The 12,980-nt window shown below is 37.1% G+C and overlaps 2 protein-coding genes across 3 annotated transcripts in view; one reads left to right on the forward strand and one right to left on the reverse strand.

Moving 5' to 3' along the window:
* rasgrp2 (RAS guanyl releasing protein 2 (calcium and DAG-regulated)) overlaps positions 1 to 12,980 on the forward strand; it is a 494,831-nt gene that overhangs the window by 154,592 nt on the left and 327,259 nt on the right. Inside the window, exon 1 of one of the 2 annotated variants that reach the window (XM_049466490.1) lies at positions 7,575 to 7,592. The exons of the other annotated variant lie outside the window; for it this stretch is intronic. The gene's annotated coding sequence lies outside the window, so the exon portion shown is untranslated. Of the gene's footprint in view, positions 1 to 7,574; positions 7,593 to 12,980 lie in introns of those variants that run through there. 2 annotated transcript variants of the gene reach the window in all.
* zgc:100829 (uncharacterized protein LOC445149 homolog) overlaps positions 1 to 12,980 on the reverse strand; it is a 50,888-nt gene that overhangs the window by 37,539 nt on the left and 369 nt on the right. The window contains exon 2 of the mRNA XM_007234573.4: positions 10,913 to 11,299. Within this exon, the coding sequence (XP_007234635.3) occupies positions 10,913 to 11,087 (175 nt within the window). The 5' untranslated portion in view covers positions 11,088 to 11,299. The remainder of the gene's footprint in view (positions 1 to 10,912; positions 11,300 to 12,980) is intronic.

Raw genomic sequence — 12,980 nt, forward strand, 5'->3', positions numbered from 1 at the left:
TTAAATCATACTTAACCGATCGCTTTGTGAGGATAAATGATATGTCTTCCAGTTATACCAAGGTAAGATATGGAATTCCACAAGGCTCTATATTAGGACCATTATTATTTACATTATATATGCTCCCACTGGGCAAAGTTATTAGAAAACATGACGTAGATTTTCATTGTTATGCGGATGACACGCAGCTCTTCATATCTTCTTCCAAACCTGACGACAGAGTGAGATTAAAGAAAATTGAGGATTGTGTAAAAGATGTGAAATTGTGGATGTCGCACAACTTCCTCCTATTAAATAGTGAGGCCCCAAAGCTGCTAGAAATAAATTATCAGACTTAATGCTAAATCTGGCCGACTTCTCAGTCACACCTGGTTCAGCAGCTAAAAACCCTGGAGTTATTATAGATTCAGATCTAGCATTCGATAAACACATATCTAATGTTACTAGAACAGCTTTTCTACACCTCCGTAATATTGCCAAGCTAAGAAATGCCCTATCACTGCATGACGCAGAAAAATTAGTCCATGCCTTTATTACCTCAAGGCTAGATTATTGTAATGTGTTACTGTCTGGATGTTACTGCAGTCACTTAAATAAACTTCAGCTAGTTCAAAATGCTGCAGCCAGGGTCCTTACTAAAACTAGAAAATTTGACCATATTAGTCCAGTCCTGTCAGCACTGCACTGGCTGCCAGTCAAATTCCGCATAGACTATAAAATTCTCCCGTTAACGTATAAAGCCCTACACGGGCTTGCTCCTGAGTATTTACGAGACCTCATCTGCTATTATGAACCACCACGATTACTTAGATCTCAGGGTGCTGGTTTCTTAGTAGTCCCTAAAATTCTGAGGAGCTCTGCAGGAGGAAGAGCTTTCTCTTATAAAGCACCTCAACTCTGGAATAATCTCCCCGAATATGTTCGGGACTCAGTCTCAATCTTTAAGTCTAGACTGAAAACTTACTTGTTTAGTTTAGCTTTTGGTAATTAATGCAGATTCAGGGGTTCATGGACAGAGGGAATTGTGGTAAACTGAGATGCTGGTGCTGTTGTTCTCCCACTGCACACGGTCACTCAGGTTTGTGGACGGTGGAGTGGGTGGATGCCAGTGTTTCAGGGAGCCTCCATGTCTATGTTACCTTCTGGCTCTCTGCCTTTAGTTAGGCTGTTTTATTTAGATCTGCCGGAGTCATTTGCCACACTCTGATAATGTTTTATATTCTCTGTTTTACATAAATCCAGTCAAAACTAATTCCATCTCTCTGCCTTCCTCCGAGTTACTGACTGCCCACCTGTCTGACCCGATACCGATGTTGGACCCTCAGGCTCTCGCGTCTCCTGTCCGGCCAGACTGATGGAAGTTTCTGAAGTCAGCTCTTCTCCACCACCACCACAGATCAGCTGCTCATCATCCATCTTATTCTCCACTACTGATTACATCCAAGCCATTAGTGGCGCTATTACACTCCTGAGTACATAAAAGCTATATGGATGTATAAAAGACTTTTTAAATTTTAATTTAAAAGCCGTTTGACCAGTGGTAGGATGGTCCCCCCTCAAATGTGAGTCTTGGTCCTCCCAAGGTTTCTTCCTCCTCCTGCAGCTCTGAGGGAGTTTTTCCTTGCCTCCGCGCTCACTGGGGGTTCTGTATTCTGTATTTTCTATGTTTAATGTTTTGCCTGATTCTTTGTCCTGTAATCATGTTTCTGTAAAGCTGCTTTGTGCCAACACCTGTTGTAAAAAGCGCTATACAAATAAATTTGATTTGATTTGATTTGATGGTCTGACTGTAACTAACAATGTTGTGAATATTATATACAAAATGTGACTGTCAACCTCTGACACAACTAGTAAGCTCATAGTAAACCCATCTCATAGCTGACTGTTAGCTTGTGTGTGGTCATACTTGAGATGAAAATCTTAATCATAATCTGTAACATACACAAACATACCAAAATGTTCTTCTTATGTTAACATTACCAAACACAAAGAGAACTAAAGAAAAAGTACACAAGAAAATAAATTGTATTGAATTGTAGGTTGTAATACAAACTGTAATTAAAACTGCAGGACTTTCATTTTAAAGACCTGTCCTGTTTGACAGTGTTTCTACTGGGCCTGCCAGTCAGTCAGTTGCAGGGATTTTTGGCTTCTTGCTAAAAGTTTCATTCTTAGTAGTGAACAGCTCGTTCAATGTGAATTCCCCTAAAAAACTGATACTACTGGCATTATGATAGTATCATTTTGAACTTTGATCACTGGGCGATATGGCCAAAATTTACATATCACAATATATTTCCTAATTCCAGTAAATACGTTGATATAATTCTGATATGGATATAAAAAGTACATCATGCAGTATTACATCACTATACTTAAAGATTCACATGATACACAGTATTTTGACACACAGACAAACTGCATCAGCAGTGGCAGATAAAAAAAAAAACGGTCAATTACTCTCTCATGCATAAAACAGCAATTGTTCTTAAATTGTTGTTGCACATCATCCTATTTAACAGGAATTTATTTTTCCTTGATATGCTTATCAAAGCTTATTGTTTATACAATAAAAAAATATCATGATAAGATATAAGAATATTGTCAAATTGCCCAGCTCTGTTAAATCTTAAAATCTTAACAATACAATGCTCTTGGGAGATAGACAAGATGTTTTTAGATAAAGAAATTTTAAATTTTAAAGGGTAATCTGATTTCTCATAGCCAGTCTGTCTAAATCTTACTGCATTAGATTTCTGCACAAAAACACGCTGCTTTTTTTTGCACATTTAAGTGAAACCAAAATATGTCAGGATTAACTGTCGTCTGCATTCAAATCTGTGATCTCCCTCTTTCAGCTCAGTTTGTTTTGAGCGCATGCACTTCCCTTACACTTCCTGCTTTGCTGGCAGTTGATTGTTTCAGGGAATGGAACATTGTCTGGGAAATACTTCCTGTCTTGACAAAACTAGGCCAATTATTCCCTCAGACCAGCAAGCGGTAAGTTGCAAAACTGAAAATGCTTTAGAGAGAAACAGCAGTTTTAGCTTTAGGGTTTTAATGGTCACATATTATGCAAAACTCACTTTTTGCATGCTTTTGTATTTCTACTTCGTTAGAAACACGTCATGGCCAGCAACAAATAATTTGCATAAAAGTGACCTTTAAATGGCTCATACTGAAACTGGCAAAAATGAGATCTCTTTATGTGAGAGTGAGTTTGTGCAAAGAACTTCATGAACATGTTTTTTTTTTTTTTTTGTAGCCCATAGAACGAATCTATCTTGTGTAAACAGTAAAAAAAAGAATAGTATGTCCCATTTAAGGCATATGGGATACTTTGTAGTGATATAGTATATATAATATTGTTAATGTATTGTATTGTCAATGTAGAGAATAAAGTTCTGTAAAAAAACTTTATACAGGTTTTAAAGGGTATGTGACATATATCACCATGTGTACTTTAGTGTTAGATTCAAGAATAACACACTACCCTATTTTTCACACCATAAGGTGCACTGGATTATAAGGCGCAAAGTTTTCCTTCTAATTCAGCAAAGCTAAGCTAAGTAAACAAAATTGCAATTCTTAAAAAAAACATTTCAGATGAGACAGACAAGTCAAACGAGTGCTGGATGTTAATATACACAGATTCCTCTCCTGAAAACTGTTTATTTCGGTGAGTAAAGCGTTTTCGTTTATTTACAGTAAGCTTAGAGATTTCAGACTTCCACTGAAGCTAGAGTATTAGCATTAGTGGCTAACCGCTAGCAGTTAGCGAGTTGTCCCACATAGCTTGTTTTAACATGGTAAACGCAAAGGCTACAGTCTGATAGTACTCACCTCTGAACGGCCAAAAAGCTAGCACTCAGCCCAGTTAGCGGCTAATGCTAATGCTGCTTTAGCAGTGCTAGCCGGGGTTAGCAGCAGGGTACAGGCTGATAACACTCACCTCTGAATAGCCAAAAAGCTAGTGCTTAGGGCAGTTAGCAGCTAATGCTAATATTACTGGAGAACTAAACTGAAATTCTTTTCAGTGGAGGGGCTTTACTGCTCCTTACATCTTGACCGATAAAATGAATACATAAGGTGCACCAGATTATAAGGCGCACTGATGATTTTTGAGAAAATTAAAGGATTTTAAGTGTACCTTACAGTGTGGAAAAAAAACAGTAACTGGAATATAACAGTTATAGATTCAATATCATTTATTAGAAACAAAAAATCTGTAAACTTTTTTTTTTTTGTGTATGCATATAAACTGCAAGCATAGTAAATTAAATACCCATAAAGCATTAAAAAAATAAAAAATAAATAAATAAATTAGACTACTTCCAATACAGAATACTTATCACAATACTTATCACAATAATATATTTTTATTTAATAAATTATATAATATAATTTCTTTTATATAATTAAAAAAATTTCTATAATAATTTAATCATTTATTGTTTCAAAAATGATTCTGATATTAATGTGAATTATAAGAGTGGGCAAACGATGCAGCACAGAATGTGTCGGTTTTATTTGAAGTTATTGTATCAGTTTGGATCAGGGAAACTGCTGACCGGCTGAGGAACAGCTGCGGATGTCTCAGACAGATAAAGGCCGCTCTGTTCGCCTGCAGGCCCCGAAAAGCACTTCATAATAACTGCTTTGTTACAAACCCAGCCAAGAAAAGGCTTCTTCCTGCACTGACACACACACGTCAAAGTCAGAGTAACACACACAGTCGAGCTACGAGTGACCTATAGCTATCAGAGCTCTCCTGCTGGAATCTGTTCCGGTGCTTAGCTGTGCTCAGGAGACGGTCTGCGGTCTATGAGTCGTCTGACCCCATAACTGCTAGTTTTTTCCACAAAGCCTCTCACAACTTATAAAAATGCTGACGGGCTGGATTCCGACTTTGTTGAATGTCAAACCAGTTTAAGATGTGTACATGTGTGCTTTAGCCTAATCACCCAGTGTACTGCATTTACTGTGTACATACTGACCCAAAGCCCTCGTTTCTCTGCGGCCTGTGTTTCTCTTTAACTCGCTCTCAGACACATTCCTCTTCTATCTCCTCAGCATGCTTAGCCCTCCCTGATTTGGGCAGCTGTCCCCCACATGGAGGTCTCATATCTGGGGCAAAGTTTGCAGTGAGGTTTAGAAAGAGGTCAGTTTTTTACTAAACGTTTCAGAATACTCCATTATACCAAGAAAACATAGTGTTTAAACTAAAGATGTGCCACACTGTAGCATTTACATTCAATTCTGTGTAACACTGGAAAGTATATATTTGTGTATGTTGGCAGATTATATACATATATACTGCATTTTATTCACTTTAGTTCTGTGGTTATATTTCCTTTGTTACATTATTATATTTTGGTAGTCTACATAATTACTGTTATGCACAAAATAGACAAATAGACAATGACACAAATACTGACTCTGTTAAACTGTTATATCTGCACTAATAACTACTGTTTTGTATGTGTATGAGTAATACCAATTTTTTCCACACTATAAGGCTTACCCATACACTCAGGATTCCTCAGTGTAACGCTGTTGTGCAGCATTAACCCACTAATTTAGACTCTAATGCTGCTGCACCCAGCCTTAGCAGAAATCTGGAAATCTAAGCTTACTGTAAGTAAACGGAAGTGATTTACTCACCCAAATAAACAGTTTTCAGGAGAGAAATCTGTGTAGATTAACATCCAGTGCTCAATTGACTTGTTTGAAATGTTTTTTTTTATTTAAGAATTACAGTTTTGTTTACTTAGCTTAGCTTAGTAGCTTAACTTAGTAAATTACCCCCCTACCACCACTTTAATCCTGGATATATGGAGACATTTGGAGTGCATTATTTGTATCATGGATTTCTGGATCATTGACTTCTGTTACAAATCAGATAAAATTCTTTTTAAATATTTTTTTTAAATATCTCAGTTAGGGGAGTGCCATATCATGTGCAATAATAAAATTTAATTGTTATTTTGTTGCAGTACTGTATTCTTGAAAATAAGAGTATCGTTTGTGCAAAAATACCATAAACTATTGTGATATTATTTTAGGACCCTATTGCCTGTAATTTTAAACTATTGTAGAAAACCCATACAGTATGTATCTTAAAACAATTGAACAATTCAACGTTTAAGTATCTAAGTCAACCGCTCTTTCATCAAATGCCAATTTTTGCTAAAAGATGTAGTAGTCTTATAAATGCAATAAATAGTCAAATTAATGAAAAACAATTAGTTTAACCTTTACTAATCATTTGAGAGCTAAAAGGCACAGTGTTGTGATAATGGTCCAGCAACATGCTCATGCATTTTAAAGCAGCTTTTTGGTGCACTTGAATATCCCGGCACTCTCTTGTCTAGCATTATAAACACATTTCTCAGCTGAAACATTATTTAACCACTCAGTCTGTCTGTGGCTTTATCGCTGTGCTGTTTTGATCAACACTCGTCTTCATGAGACAGGATGTGCCTCCTACAGGTAAACCACAGTCAGCTGACTGACTCATTACATTAAGCCCTGGCAGTGTTCAGAAGAAGCAAGAGCAGACCTGCTCACTAACCGTCTAGCTCATGTGCGTTCATTTTCACTCTGACAGTATGAGTGTGTGTTTTTACAAGAGGGTGAAGGTGTGTTTGGCACATACGCACAACAGACTTTAACTAAAACTTTCACTTTGCAAGTCAATGTGATGCAGGAAACCGCTAAGCAGCTATAGACTTGAGCAAGCCTGGCAGGAAAGAGCTGTGGTTGGTTGAGTTCTAACATTTTGATGAGGCAGTGATGAGCTACAGTAGTTAACCCCTTGAACACTGAGCGCATTATGCAGTTTATTTTAACTCTTATAGCTACTGTCAGATACTGCTATCAATTAACACTGTAATATCATCACCCTAATAAATATAAACATAAAATGTGATAACTTTTTAAAAACATAACAAAATAAAAACTATAAACCATTGGCTTATTGTATTTTTGACATTGTCTTAGACCATACTTGAGGTATGTCATCATTTGTAATTAGGAACTATCAGCAAAGCATAATCACATTTCAATCTTTGTACTTCACTCACATGCCAAAAGTCATGGGTTTAATTGGGTAAGTAAAGCGTTTGATTTTATGTACAGTAAGCTCAGAACATGGTTAGCAGTTAGCAATGTTTAGCGCTAGTAAATGCCACCCAACAGCGCTACACTTAGGAACTCTGGGTGTTCCGGTAGGTAACAAAACTGTAATTCTAAAAAAAAAACAAAAAAAAACAGCATTTTCAAACAAGCCAATCTACATAGATTTTTCTCCCGAAAACTGTTTATTTGGGTGAGTAAAGCGCATCCGTTTATGTACAGTAAGCTTAGATTTACAATATTTTCAACAACACGGTTAGCAGCAGTGCTAGCCACAGTTAGCAGCGATTAGCACTAGTAAATGCCACCCAACAGCACTACACTGAGGAACTCTGGGTGGTCCGGTAAGTAACAAAACTGTAATTCTAACAAAAAAATAAATAAAAATGTTCTTTCGAAGTCAATCACTGGATGTCAATCTACACAGATTTCTCTCCTGAAAACTGTTTATTTGGGTGAGTAAAGCAGCTTCAGTTTATTTACAGTAAGACCAGGATTTTGTTCCACGTAGCGTGTTTTACACAGTAAACACGCAGACTGCAGTCCAATATACTCACCTCTGAATGGTGAAAGAGCTAGTGCTGCAATTAGCAGCTAATGCTAATACTGCTCCAGCCTCAGTGCTGGAGAAACTTCACTGAGACGTCTGTATAATGCTGAACTTCAGTGGAGTGGATTTACTGCTCCTTACAACCTGACTGGTAGAATTCATACATAGGGCACACCGAATTATTAGGTGCACTGTAGGTTTAAAGTGTGCCTTATAGTGCAAAAATCCACTGCAGCCACTGGGGGGGTTTCTCTCTTCTTGAGATCCTAAAGTGGAGTCTTTAAAGGAAGGCCTCTGGTATGGGATCGAGGCCTGGTGCAGGAGTGAGGCCTGGATGTATTCAACATGGTGGAAGGTTTTGAATGTTACACATTTACCCAAGATGTATGAGGCTAATATGAGTGAAAGGGAACCGAGTGGGGTTCACTCATCTTACCTGAAGTTCCATGACGAACCCAAGCGCTGACTTTATGGTTGACCAGCCCAAGCATAGAGAGAATGTTCAAAAGTGTAGGTAGCAAACAAAAGAAAACACACCTTTTGTTTGCTACCTACACTTTTGAACACTCTCTCTATGCTCTTTAACTCTTCTAGACAGCCTGTTGTATAAAAGGGTTAGCTATGTGATTTGTAGAAATATCACCTTGCCATGAGCTTAAATTTACAAAATAACACCTGATAACACACAACTTCTACAGGTGGGATCATTCCCAGGCATCCCCTTTGAAATACTTATCAAAATAGGCTTATCTAAGCTGCTCTCTAAATATCTGAAAATGAAAATAATCAATGTCTATAAGACATGGGAAAGATATACTGTAAGTAGACCAATCCAAGCATTTATATATGATAGTTTGCAATTTCAACAGTGCAAAATATTCTTTAGAAATGTCGTTCAGGGTAATGGTAAGGGTTAAGATGAGATCTTGAAGACCAAGAAACCCCAGAAACCCCACAGAGAACTGCTTTTATGCTGGTGAGTCAAATAACAAATTTCCATATGACCGTCAAGAATGTGCACTGAAAATGTAGGACAACAGGGCAGCATTGCTTTAACAAACATTATCTTTATGGGGAAAAAAATAATTAAAAGTAAACTTTTACTGCAGTTCCATCACAAAAATCAAAATGTAAAGTTCATGCAAAGAACACTCTGCCAACTTAGAGCTTGGAGATGCGTGGCTGCCAGTGGCACTGAAAATGTTACATGTCTGAGAGGCACAAAGATTTTCCACAAAATACCAGCAAACGCTAAACATAAATGTCAGACCATCTGTTTAAAGGCTGAAGCTGAAGAGACACAAATTGAAGCAATGACCGTCCCTTGACCTAGAACTCTACACACTACCTTAAACAAGGTACAGTAGGACAACCATAGAATCTCTCACAGTACTGGAGGCGTACCGCAAAGACGAATGGGGAGAAAAATCCCCTTTACAAGAACTGAAAGACTATTATCTGTTCCAGAAAGCATTTGTAAGCTGTAATTTTCATAGCATAGATGTGCATTTGGACTTTTACTGTGTTTTATATCTGATTAGCTATAGATGTTGTGTGTCAAACTACCAAAAAAATGGTTCTAAAACATTTGACTAAATTGTACACACTTATAAATTACTTGCAAATTGCACCAACCAAGCAAACACAAAACATCCTAATGCTTGCAACAGTCTTAAAAAAGACACTGTAGAGTTTTTCAGCAGATGTAGGTAGTAATGACTATAAACTTTACCCTACAAGTATCTTCAAATCTTTTAAAGTTCATAATACAATTTATTATAATAATACTAATGATGACATTTATTAAATTATGTACCAAAAACCAAGCAATTAATTCAATCACCATGATAACATCTCTATCCTTTAGCAATAAACATGCTGTGGTACTGTGTCTTTAAGAATGACCTCTGTTCTGACTGGCTCTGCATTTTGCCTAATTTGGAAAGCAGTGATAGAATAACCTGACAAACACAGAACAGACTAGACGTTTTGAAAGACGCCAAGGCCTAAAAACTTTTAATCGCTCTGTACAGCTCTGGAAAAAAAATAAGAGACCAATTAAAATGTATTAGTTTCTTTGATTTTATCAAATTGAAAACCTCTGAAATATATAATCAAGATGAAGATGGATGATCACAAGCTATCAAACCAAGCTAAACTGCTTGAATTTTTGCACCAGGTGTGGCATAAAGTGATCCAAAAGCAGTGTGTAAGACCGGTGGAGGAGAACATGCCAGTGAGAACTGTGATTAAAAACCAGGGTTATTCTCCTAAAACTCTTATAACTCTTAAAACTTTATGAATATGAACTTATTTTCTTTGCATTATTTGAGATCTGTAAGCTCTGCATCTTTTTTGATATTTCAGCCATTTCTGTCTGCAAATAAATGCTCTAAATGACAATATTTTTATTTGGAATTTGGGATAAATGTTGGCCGTAGTTTATAGAATAAAACAACAATGTTCATTTTACTGAAACATAAACCTATAAATAGCAAAATTAGAGAAACTGATTCAGATACTGAAGTGGTCTCTTATTTTTTCCAGAGCTGTAATGTGATGTTAAAAATGGAAAAGAGCAGCAACAAACTAGAAGGGTTTTTTTAAGTGTTGACTGTAGGGGTGGTACAAAATAATGATTTTTGCAATGTTTTGTATCGTTTCGCTATGATATCTTATCGGCATGTGGCATCAATTTTTGTATATTTATTGAAACACAGGCACTCTGAAGTCCCTAAGACTTAGCTCAGCTTGGTTTGATGGATTGTGACCATCCATCTTCCTCTTGATTATATTCCAGAGGTTTTTAATTTGGTAAAATCAAAGAAACTCATTATTTTTAAGTGGTCTCCTATTTTTTTCCAGAGCTGTATTTATAAATTTAAAGTGATCAAAATAATATGCATGTTCATGACACCAAGAGACTATGTTGATTTAGTTTTCAATGATGAAACTATAACGGATTTTTTTTTTTAATCACAACATTTTATAAAATTGTATGTTAGTCATGTGACAGCTGGGCTGTTTAATCATAAGCACATGTATCAAATTATTAGACCACAGCAGGGGCTGGATTTAGTGTTTGGAAAGTTTGGGAAAACCCAAAAGAGAGTTTTTTGGCATGGAAATTACCCATCCATGACAGTGACCTGTCTGATTCTGATCTGCTGAAACTTTTGGCAGTGAACGCTGAGTTCTGGACAGGTGAAGTGAATGTGTAGTTACCTGTCTTTGGTTTGGGTTTGTGGGACTCCTCCCTCTCCAGCTTCTCCTCGTGCTCTTTCCACCGGCGGACCTGCTCCTGCCGCATCTTCAGGAACAGGGTCTTCTTCTGCTCTTCATTCAGAGCGTCCAGCACATCCGGGTCAATGTACATGTCCTTTAGGATCTGCTGCAACATGGCTGCTGTTTTTAGGCCCAGTTGCTGTTGATGTGTGTTTTAATGTGAGTTAGTCCTCCAGAGTCCAAATTAAAGTAAGGATGAGGATAAGGATGATGAAGATGGTGGAGTAGTCCAGGTCCAGATCAGTGTCACAGCCCTAATCTCCCCAGCTTCCACTGTTCACCACACGTGCACTCCCATCATTGAACAGCGGCCAGCAGCTGGACAGGCTGTTGGGAAAATGACAGGTTACAACATCTGGAAACAATCCGCCCCTCTCTGCCTCGCTTTTAAAGACAGTTTTGCTTTAATTGTTCAGTTAGTTTGGAGTTTTGTGTCAAACTGCCCTGCCTAGTTTTGCAGCTAATGCTTTTCTTTCTTTCTCGCTTGCCTGATTGTTTGTCTAGGGCTCCTTTACTTTTGCTTCTTTCTGTTTCTGTTTCTTTTTTAGCTGTTTTTTCCCTTCTCTTTTGGGTATTTCCCTTTTAGCATCTTTACTTCTTTCTTTAAATCCTTAGTACTTTTTTTTACATAACCCTTTTCCTTATGCTGCTTCCTTCCTTTCTTTTATAATTACTTTACATATTGTGATCTTGTCTTTGTCATCTGCAAACTTTCTCATCTTTCCTACATCATCTCATTCACTTTTTTCCTCTACATCTTTTACATTACACCTATTTTACTTCTTTCTCAGTTAAATCTTTCTTTCTTTCTTTTCTTTGTACTTTGTTTTACTTTAACCTTTTTATTTGCAACTTTCATCCCTTCTTTTATACTTATTTAACTTACTTTCTCTCCTTTCTCCTAATGTCTTTTTTACTTTCCTTCCTCTCTTTTTTGTTGTATACTTTTCTCAGTTACATCTTTCTGTTACATATTTGTTGTTTTTGCCCTTCTCTTTCTCATTTGCTTCTTTCCTACCTTTCTACTTTTTTACTTTAACCTTTTTCTTAAGTGCTACTTTCTTTTGTTCTTTTATAATTACTTTACTAATATTTTGTCTTACTCAACTTTTCTTTTCTATTTTGCAGGGTTTCTCACCTTTTATAACATTTTTCTTATTTTTTCTTTTATTCCTCTCCTTAATAACTCTTTATAGTGCTTATATACATTTTTTCATTCTTCACTTTCTGCTATTCTTACTCATTTGTTTCTTTGTTTCTTTCCTTGGTACTTTGTTTACTGTAGCCTTTTCCATGTTTAGAACTTTCATTACTACTTCAATGATTTCATTACTTATTTTTGTATCTTTTCTAGTCTTCTTCCTGTCTTCACTCCTCTTTATAGTCCCCACCTTTTTAATATCATTCTTTCATTTCTCTCTCTCTAGTAACTCTCTAATTTTCTACATTCTTAACTACTTTACTTTTTTCTCTTCTTTTCTACTTTCTACTTTATTTCTTGAGTTTTCTCCTACCTGACTCTCTCTCTCTCTCTCTCTCTCGGTCCTCGTAGAGCCAGCCAGGCTTTAACCCAGATAACTCTTCCGTCTTTCAGTCAGTGGGACTGTGAGTGAGTCTTCTGAGTGCCATCACTAGTTTAACATGCTTTTTCTCTCAGCTCAGTTCACTTTAATGGGAGGAGATTCCTCAGGAATAGGACTTCCCCCCACCACCATCCCCCCTTCACAAACTCCCACTATGCACTTCTGTTCTATTTTAGCCCAGTCTTACTGCTTACTGTGGCTGTAACTCAACTGTGGCAGTGTGACTAAAGTCAGGGACGTGCATTTACAACAGACAACTGCAGCAGCAGTCCCTTTGAAACGCACACAGAGAGAGAGAGAGAGAGAGAGAGAGTGCGTGTGGCAGTGTGAGGGCTGTCACTCTGCTGGCACTCACTGCTGGACTCCAGCTAATCTGTGCAGAGGCAATAAGAGTGATGGAGGAAGGAGATAGAGAGAAAAATAAG

Source organism: Astyanax mexicanus, chromosome 17, assembly GCF_023375975.1.
Source record: "Astyanax mexicanus isolate ESR-SI-001 chromosome 17, AstMex3_surface, whole genome shotgun sequence".
NCBI lineage: Eukaryota > Metazoa > Chordata > Actinopteri > Characiformes > Acestrorhamphidae > Astyanax > Astyanax mexicanus.